At 47.0% G+C, this 9,000-nt stretch overlaps 1 protein-coding gene and 1 non-coding gene across 3 annotated transcripts; one reads left to right on the top strand and one right to left on the bottom strand.

The window, feature by feature from the left end:
• Positions 1–268: 268 nt before the first annotated feature.
• On the bottom strand, positions 269–375 carry LOC115930265 (U6 spliceosomal RNA). Its single transcript, XR_004066918.1, has one exon. It is a non-coding gene; the product is annotated as a U6 spliceosomal RNA (small nuclear RNA).
• A 2,139-nt stretch (positions 376–2,514) lies between these two features.
• On the top strand, positions 2,515–8,193 carry RAN (RAN, member RAS oncogene family). Of its 2 annotated transcripts, XM_004054162.5 has the most exons (7): positions 2,515–2,662; positions 3,119–3,164; positions 3,372–3,456; positions 3,539–3,664; positions 5,088–5,275; positions 6,131–6,301; positions 6,398–8,193. In XM_004054162.5, the coding sequence occupies exons 2-7, from the start codon at positions 3,129–3,131 to the stop codon at positions 6,440–6,442; spliced, it is 651 nt and encodes a 216-aa protein (XP_004054210.1). In that variant the 5' UTR covers positions 2,515–2,662; positions 3,119–3,128; the 3' UTR covers positions 6,443–8,193. The 2 variants fall into 2 exon arrangements, with proteins under 2 accessions (XP_004054210.1, XP_018894215.1); XM_019038670.4 differs by lacking the exon at positions 3,119–3,164 and having other exon boundaries at positions 2,555–2,662.
• The last annotated feature ends 807 nt before the right edge of the window (positions 8,194–9,000 follow it).

The raw sequence follows: 9,000 nt of genomic DNA on the forward strand, positions 1-9,000 counted from the left end.
ACTACAGGCGCCCGCCACCACGCCCGGCTAATTTTTTGTATTTTTAGTAGAGACGGGGTTTCACCGTTTTAGCCAGGATGTTCTCGATCTCCTGACCTCGTGATCTGCCCACCTTGGCCTCCCAAAGTGCTGGGATTACAGGCGTGAGCCACCGCGCCCGGCCCTGATTACCATTTTTTAAAAAAGAAATGGAACATTGCAGGTAAGGTTAAACTCTTCTATGACCTCTCTCCCCAGTTCCTGGGTGACAAGAGCGAGAATCTGTCTCAAAAAAAAAAAAAAAAAGAAGAAAAAAATTGTCATCCTTGTGCGGGGGCCATGCTAATCTTCTCCGTATCATTTCAATTTTGGTATACGTGCTGCCAAAGTGACCACTCGATTACCTATTCCAATATAATGAAACCCTGTTTCTACTAAAAATAAAAATTAAAATTAAAAAAATAGCTGGGTGTGGTGGCGCATGCCTGTAATCCCAGCTACTCAGGAGGCTGAGGCAGGAGAATCACTTGAACCTGGGAGGCGGAAGTTGCAGTGAGCCGAGATCGCACCACTGCACTCCAGCCTGAGCAAGAGTGAGGCTCTGTCTCAAAAAAAAAAAAAAAAAAGAAATAGAACATTGCAGGTAAAGTTAAAGTCTTCTTTGACTCCTCTTCTCAGTTCCATCACACTCCTTTCTACCCTTTCTTGAAGCAATAACCATCAGGATATGGTATATAGATCCTTGCAGTCAATTAAAAAAAAACAAAATACATATATCCAATAGCAAATATGCTTTTGTTTTATGTGTATTTGTAAAAAATTTACATAAATGACATTATACTATATATATAATCCCTCTAGATAAAGTTACATATAGTGTTAGGTTTTATGTATTAATTTTTGAAAACAGGGTCTTGCTCTGTCTCCCAGGCTGGAGTGCAATGGTGAGATCATTGCCCATTGCAGCCTGTAACTCCTGGGTTTAAGGGATCCTCCTACCTCGGACTCCCAAAGTGCTGGGATTATAGGTGGCCTAGACTTTATAAAGCTGTTATCACCTCTTTCTTCTTTTCTCAACACTATCCTTTTGACATCTATCTAACCCTGTTGAAACAGATGACCGTCATTCCTTTTAAATGTTATACAGTATTAAATGTTGTGCACATGCGTGAGGCATGAGTTTAACTCTGGGGCCTCTCCCTAGAAATGGAAATCCGGGGTCACAAGCAATGGGCATTCCCGTTTTACTGTTAGATTCTGCTCTCCCGCCGCCAGCAGCGTCTGAGAGGTGCTTGGCGTTCCCCTGAGGGTTCTGGGGCAGCTCGGACTTGCGTTCCCAGCAGGCCGGTTGTCGCCTGCGTTGTGCCTAATTTGCGTCACTGGGGTTCCTAGCGGACTCGCCCGCAAGTGTGCTCAGGACTGCAGGGAGGACTCCTCGGTCACTGCGGCTCTCTCCCCATGGTGGACTCTTCTGAGGCGCTTGACTGCGCTGATTTGGGCCTTTATCTGTCTGCATGTCGACAGGGGCGCCCAGGAAGTCGGGTCCCTCTAGCTCAAGCTTGTTTGGGCTCTTACAGCTTCAGGCCAACAGGGGGCTGGGAAGCCGAGCACTTACTCATCCCGTCCCCGTTGGTAACTAGGGCTGGTAGACGCGTCCAGACTGCAAACAGTATTTCATCATTTTGTCTGTAGCATGCAGCGGCCAAAGCTGCCAACCTATGAAACGCTTTGAGAAGCCGGACGCTTCGGGAGGCCGAGGCGGGTGGATCCCCTGAGGCCAGCCTGGGAGACATAGTGAGATTCTGTTTCTCAAAAAAAATTTTAAAAAATTACCCCTGATGTGGTGCGCGCCTGTAGTCCCAGCTACTCGGGAGGCTGAGGCGGGAGGATCGCCCGAGCCTGAGAGTTCGAGACCAGCCTGGGCAACGTAGCGAGACTCCGTCTCTTAAAAAAATAAGTAGCCGTTTTTCTGGGTGGGTGCATCCCTCTCTGGTTCCTCGTTCTCCAACTGGCCCTGGTCCTGGGGGCGTGAAGGCTACGATCTGGAGAGACAGAACGGCGGGCTGACTCTGGAGGACGGGCCTAGAACCCATTCATTCATTCGTTCTGTCACCCACCCGTCCTGCGCGCACGTGAGCCACCCTAAGCCCCAGGACCTCAAGAACCCCCACCCCACGGGGCACAGACAAGGACAGGCTGGCCAGCGCCTGGAAGCCGCGTGCCTGACCACGTCTGCCCGAGCGAGTACCGCCTCCCACCCGGGAGGCAGGAGGGCCGCGACCGTCGGGCCGCGCCCAACGTCTCCCGCTCAGGGGCGCGCCGCCTCGCTTTCAGCGCATGCGCGCCCGGGAGCCCGCCCGGGGCGTCGGCGCACGCGGTCCCCACTGGCCGGCTTGCGTACGCGCTCCCGGCTCGCCCTCCCACGCGGTCCACCGCGCCTCCCGCCCCACCCTAAGCGCAGCGCCCGCCCGAGCGGCCAACCGAACCGCGTTGCGTGCGTGCGCGCGCGCACGCGCGGGCCACGTGGGCGGGCGCCGCGCCGTTGCCCCGCCCCTTGCAAACCCGCCCCGCGCCGGCCCCGCCCCTGCTCGCGCGCCGGCGTCGGCTGCGTCTCCGGCGTTTGAATTGCGCTTCCGCCATCTTTCCAGCCTCAGTCGGACGGGCGCGGAGACGCTTCTGGAAGGTATCGCGACCCGGCGGGCCCGGGAGGGCCGGGCGGGGACAGGGGTGGCGGCGGCGGGATAGGGGTCGGAGCCGGGGCCAGGGCCGGGCGGGTAGCGGGTCCAGGGGCAGCGGGCGGCTGAGTAGGTGGGTGGTGCGGGCCCGGCCGGGCCGGGGCAGGAGACGGGCGTGGGGTCGGCGCTAGCCCCCACGAACCCCCATTTCATCCTCCGCTCTCATCCCCGTCCCGGCCCCAGTCCCGTTCCCATCCCTACACCTCCGTCCGCCGTTCCCCGGGCCCCGCCGCCCCGGATGCCGGCCCCGCCCGCCGCCTTCCCGCTCCCAGGCCTGGCCGCCATGGCGCCGCGGGCGGGAGGCCTTTGTGGGGCGGGCACGTGGGGCGCTGGGGGCGCGGGAGCGGGGCCGCCATGGGCTGCGGGGCCGCGCGAGCGCTCGCCTCCGTCCTCTGCCTCCGCAGGAACGCCGCGATGGCTGCGCAGGGAGAGCCCCAGGTCCAGTTCAAAGTAGGTAACCCTGCGGGGCGGGTGGCGGCCGAGCCCGACCGCGTGCGACTCTCGGGTCCCTCCTCCTGGGGCCCACGATGGCTGTAATGGGGCCCCGCATCCACATTCTTTGTTTTAAGTGAGCCTGTGGTGGTTAAAGTTCCGTGACTCTGGGATCTTGAGAGGTGAAGTGTTTAGGGTTTACTTCCAAAATGTGTTTTTCAACAGCTTGTATTGGTTGGTGATGGTGGTACTGGAAAAACGACCTTCGTGAAACGTCATTTGACTGGTGAATTTGAGAAGAAGTATGTAGGTATGTGCTGGAAAACCTTGCTTGTGGAAATATGTGAGAAATGGGTAAGTTCATCCACTCAATCGCATCGTTTCCGTTTCAGCCACCTTGGGTGTTGAGGTTCATCCCCTAGTGTTCCACACCAACAGAGGGCCTATTAAGTTCAATGTATGGGACACAGCCGGCCAGGAGAAATTCGGTGGACTGAGAGATGGCTATTATATCCAAGGTAGGCATTTGTAACTTGCTGAACAGTTTTTGAGAGGTTTTGTATACTTCAGTCTTCAAGGTTATAGAAAATCAGGTCTGTTCCAACAAGTAGTGTCATTTTTGGGTTAAAAAAAGACAAGTGGACTTCAGGGAGTTGACCACCATTTTGGTGGCAGAGAAAATTTTATTAAAGTTGTGTCATTTGCATGCTGTGTCATGCTAGGCATGGTTTAGAAAAAACTGTGACTTACACTGGGACTTATAAGTCATATTTAAAACAATAATAGTCTGTTAACAGCAGTGTCAGTATTTGGAAACTTAGGTTCATGTATGTATTTTGGTGTGGTGATTAATGAATGTTTTTACTGTATTAGAAAACAATAAACACCAGATACTAGACCAGAGGAGACAGGAGATCTTAACAAGTGTTTTATACAAGACTAGCTGATTTCTTGTTAAATTGTTTGTACTAAGTTGTGCAGAGTATTTTTCTCAAATAGTTTGATTTAAAAATTGGAAAGAAAATGTTCATTGTACCAAAAAGAGGAATAAAGAAAATACTCATCTCTCTTGGAATCTCACGTTGCCGATAACACGTTATCTGGAATCATTCCATGCCTTTTGCTTTCCTTGAGCATGTACAAATAAACACAAGAATTTCCCCCAAAAGAATCCTTTAACCAAAAAGTTGTGGTTTCTTGCCTTGCTAACTGTACCATAGTTATTCCTGCAGGTGAATATATAGACTTTATCTGGGTTATTTATTTATTTATTTTTTTTTTTTTGAGACAGGGTTTCGCTCTGTTGCCCAACCTGGAGTGCAGCTTCCGCCTCCTAAGCTCAAGCCATCCTCTTACCTCAGCATCCTGAGTAGCTGGGACTACAGGCACGTGCCACTATGCCTGACTAATTTTTGTGTTTTTTTGTAGAGATGGGGATTCACCATGTTGCCCATGCTGGTCTGGAACTCATGAGCTCAGGTGATCCACCCACCTCAGCCTCTCAAAGTGCTGGGATTACAGACGTGAGCCACATTGCTTGGCCTATCTGGATTTTTTTAAGACAGGAATAATGTTTTCCAGTATAGCCGGCCATTTAAAGACCTTCTGAAGAATGTGTTTCCAGGCCCTACCCTCAGAATATGGCAGCTTGGTTATCCAGAATCTCATTTAGCGTTAATTACTTCAGGTACTTTTTTGGGATGAGGGGAGTATTAATGGTGAAGTATATCAGGGAGATTTGATAGGATCAGCTCATCTCTCTTAGGAGGAATTGTGTATTAACATTTTTAGAATTGACAGAGACCTTGAAAGTGAGGGGAGAGATACAGGTGACTCGTTGAGGTCTAAGACTATAACTAGTTGAATCCTAGTCTCTGGTTCTTAGCATTCTTCACTTGTGCAGTAAACTGAGTGTACTAATTCCCACAAATGTTTCTTCAGCCCAGTGTGCCATCATAATGTTTGATGTAACATCGAGAGTTACTTACAAGAATGTGCCTAACTGGCATAGAGATCTGGTACGAGTGTGTGAAAACATCCCCATTGTGTTGTGTGGCAACAAAGTGGATATTAAGGACAGGAAAGTGAAGGCGAAATCCATTGTCTTCCACCGAAAGAAGAATCTTCAGGTGTGTAAAATTAAAACTTTCTGAGTTATTTCTCTTAGCGGAGATTATATGTAAGACCATGAAATTAACCACTGCCTATTATATATGGAAATGATTTTTTTTTTTCCCCAAGACGGAGTATTCCTCTGTCCCCCCCTGCTGGAGTGCAGTGTCACAATCTTGGCTCACTGCGACCTCTGCCTCCCGGGTTCAAGCAGTTCTATCTCAGCTCCCCTAGTAGCTGGATTACAGGCGTGTACCACCACGCCTGGCTAATTTTTGTACTTTTTTTTAGTAGAGACGGGGTTTCCACCGTGTTGGTCAGGCTGATCTCCAACTCCTGACCTCAGGTGATCCACTTGCCTTGGCCTCCTAAAGGGCTGGGATTACAGGCATGAGCCACCGTGCCCGGCTGGAAATAATTTTGTCTTTTTTATACTATTGTTTTTAAAGAATGATAGAGATTGGGTTTCACTGTTGGCCGGGTTGGTCAACTGAAATGTGTGTGTATTTATATATTTGTTGTTCCAGGCAGGAGTGCAGTGGCATGAACATAGCTCACTGTAGCCCTGAACTCCTGGGCTCAAGCAATCCTCCCACCTCAGCCTTCTGAGTAGCTGGGCTCACAGGCACTCACCACCATGCCCACCTAATTTGTTTTTTTGTGGAGTTGGGGTCTTGCTCTGTTGCCCAGGCCTGATCGTGTACCATTGGCCTCAGGCAATCCCACCTCAGCCCCCGAAAGTGCTGGGATTACAGGCGTGAGCCACCATGCCTTGCCAAGAATCTTAACATTTTCTTATCTTGCAATGTCCTAGAAAAATCGTCATCTTAATAATGAATTTTAAAAAGTAATTTTACATTTCTTTTAAACAGTACTACGACATTTCTGCCAAAAGTAACTACAACTTTGAAAAGCCCTTCCTCTGGCTTGCTAGGAAGCTCATTGGAGACCCTAACTTGGAATTTGTTGCCATGCCTGCTCTCGCCCCACCAGAAGTTGTCATGGACCCAGCTTTGGCAGCACAGTATGAGCACGACTTAGAGGTATTGTGGCCACTTTGCTGTTCAGATTGTTCTGTTTGGCTTTATTCCTGGCAGTTTTGATCTGGAGTGTTAACGTTTTTCCATCTCTTCGTCTAGGTTGCTCAGACAACTGCTCTCCCGGATGAGGATGATGACCTGTGAGAATGAAGCTGGAGCCCAGCGTCAGAAGTCTAGTTTTATAGGCAGCTGTCCTGTGATGTCAGCGGTGCAGCGTGTGTGCCACCTCATTATTATCTAGCTAAGCGGAACATGTGCTTCATCTGTGGGATGCTGAAGGAGATGAGTGGGCTTCGGAGTGAATGTGGCAGTTTAAAAAATACCTTCATTGTTTGGACCTGCATATTTAGCTGTTTTGGAACGCAGTTGATTCCTTGAGTTTCATATATAAGACTGCTACAGTCACATCACAATATTCAGTGGTGAAATCTTGTTTGTTACTGTCATTCCCATTCCTTTTCGTTTAGAATCAGAATAAAGTTGTATTTCAAATATCTAAGCAAGTGAACTCATCCCTTGTTTATAAATAGCATTTGGAAACCACGAAAGTAGGGAAGTTTTATGCCATGTTAATATTTGAATTGCCTTGCTTTTATCACTTAATTTGAAATCTATTGGGTTAATTTCTCCCTATGTTTATTTTTGTACATTTGAGCCATGTCACACAAACTGATGATGACAGGTCAGCAGTATTCTGTTTGGTTAGAAGGGTTACACGGTGTAAATATTAGTGCAGTTAAGCTAAAGCAATGTTTGCTCCACCTTCATATTGGCTAGGTAGGGTCACCTAGGGAAGCACTTGCTCAAAATCTGTGACCTGTCAGAATAAAAATAATGTGGTTTGTACATATCAAATAGATATTTTAAGGGTAATATTTTCTTTTATGGCAAAAGTAGTCATGTTTTAATGTAGAACTTCAAACAGGATGGAACATCAGTGGATGGCAGGAGGTTGGGAATTCTTGCTGTTAAAAATAAGTACAAATTTTGCACTTTTTTGTTTGAATGTTAGATGCTTAGTGTGAAGTTGATACGCAAGGAAAATGGTCCATGTTTACCCACAGTTTTCAGGTACTCCCAGATTTTAAAGATGTCTTGAGCATTAAGTTCTTCAGCAGTTCACACTACACCGTTTTTTTGTTTTTTTTTCCCCCCGGAGGGTTTTTTTGTAGGGCAGCACAGCAGAGCAGGACATGGATGAAATACTAGGAATATGCACAGTGGGGCAGTGTGGGGGCTTCTCAGTAATGGAGAACAGTTGGTGAAACTTTTTTTTTTAAACTAAGCATTTAATTTATCTTGCATATTTTCCACATTTAAAAATGAATTAGGTCTATTAGGATAATTAGGAGTTTGATCCCATCAACACTATTCTTATAGCAGTTAGGAATCTTAAGAGCTATTTTTTTCTCATACAATTACTATAGTCCAGTTTACCAAAGTTTTCTTTAGATGTCTGATAATCCTGAGATGATTGCTTACCTTAAAAGGTATAGAAAGGATCACTTAAATATATGGAAAAATGAAATAAGGGTGAAGCGGAATAAAGTTCTACTTACTGTATTAACTGGCAACAGTTGAGTTTCTTAAGATCTGAATTGCTGTGTATGTTACGCTGTATTCAGAACCAGTTTCTAACCAGCCTGTGAGATGGGAAGTTTTTTCCCCATAATTGGGATGAAACCTTTCATTCAGATACTTTGAATTGAAGGTGTATGTGGTGTTTGTAACCTTGTGGAGATTGCAAGTGGTGTTGATATTCTGGATCTTCTATGTAACAGTTGAAATTTGGAAGTGACGTCACTTACCTGTCTAACGTGGTGTGGGAGAGAATTTACAAGTCCTTTATTGAAAGAATAATTGTTGCAAAATATATTGCTTCTACTTTGCCTGGATTTTTTGAATCATCTCTAGTATTTGCTTTAGGAAATACTGAAGAGTTAGCAGAGATTATTATCTTTTGGGGGGGGGGGGGCGGGGAAGGGGTCAATTCTCTCCAGATTGTACAAATGGGAAAAGTCTGCTCTCCATTTTTTGAAATCTCGTGTCTAATGGGGGAAGCCTTGAAAGCTTTATACGAAGTTACTACAAACCAGTAATAGCTTATTAGAGCAAAGTCATTAAGAAAAAGCATAGTTAATGCATAGGTCTTGTGTGGATGTAATGTGAAACACTGGTAAATTAGTAGTTGCAATTTGTGTGAGAGCCAGTTTTTTTAAAAAACCACATAGAATGGGATTTTTTAAAAAATTGTATCAATCATAAAATGTCTAGAAAAGATGAGACTCCAAAATAACCTCCAAAGAGGACTGGTTTCCCGGCTAACTGTTCACCTGAAGGAACTCAAGTACAGAGTATTTCTGGTTTCTTTTGCAAAAACAGATCAGAAACACAAAAAATTACCTGCTGAGCAAATGGGATGAGGGTTGGATTCAGCTTTTCTTGCCAGCAAACTGACGGACATCGTGTATGATGTTTTCTGCCACACGGGCTGTACAGGGCTATTCTGCCCAGCAAGATTACGTGAGACAGCTTTCCCTGTGTGAGGCAGACCCTGTACTAGGACAGCACCTATCCTGACTCCTTGCAGCACCTTTTACCCTTGAAGCCAAGGGCATGGTGGGGAGAAACCGCACCTAACCATGGAAACCTTATCTTTAGTTAAGGGGTCAGAGTCCTATTCAAAAAACATCTGATGCATC

Source organism: Gorilla gorilla, chromosome 10, assembly GCF_029281585.2.
Source record: "Gorilla gorilla gorilla isolate KB3781 chromosome 10, NHGRI_mGorGor1-v2.1_pri, whole genome shotgun sequence".
Classification (NCBI taxonomy): domain Eukaryota; kingdom Metazoa; phylum Chordata; class Mammalia; order Primates; family Hominidae; genus Gorilla; species Gorilla gorilla.

Coding starts and splice junctions, on each gene's coding strand:
- RAN (XM_004054162.5), top strand. CDS start 3,129: ATGGCTGCGCAGGGAGAGCCCCAGGTCCAGTTCAAA. Junction 3,457..3,538: donor ATTTGAGAAGAAGTATGTAG/GTATGTGCTGGA, acceptor TTTCCGTTTCAG/CCACCTTGGGTGTTGAGGTT. Junction 6,302..6,397: donor AGTATGAGCACGACTTAGAG/GTATTGTGGCCA, acceptor CTCTTCGTCTAG/GTTGCTCAGACAACTGCTCT.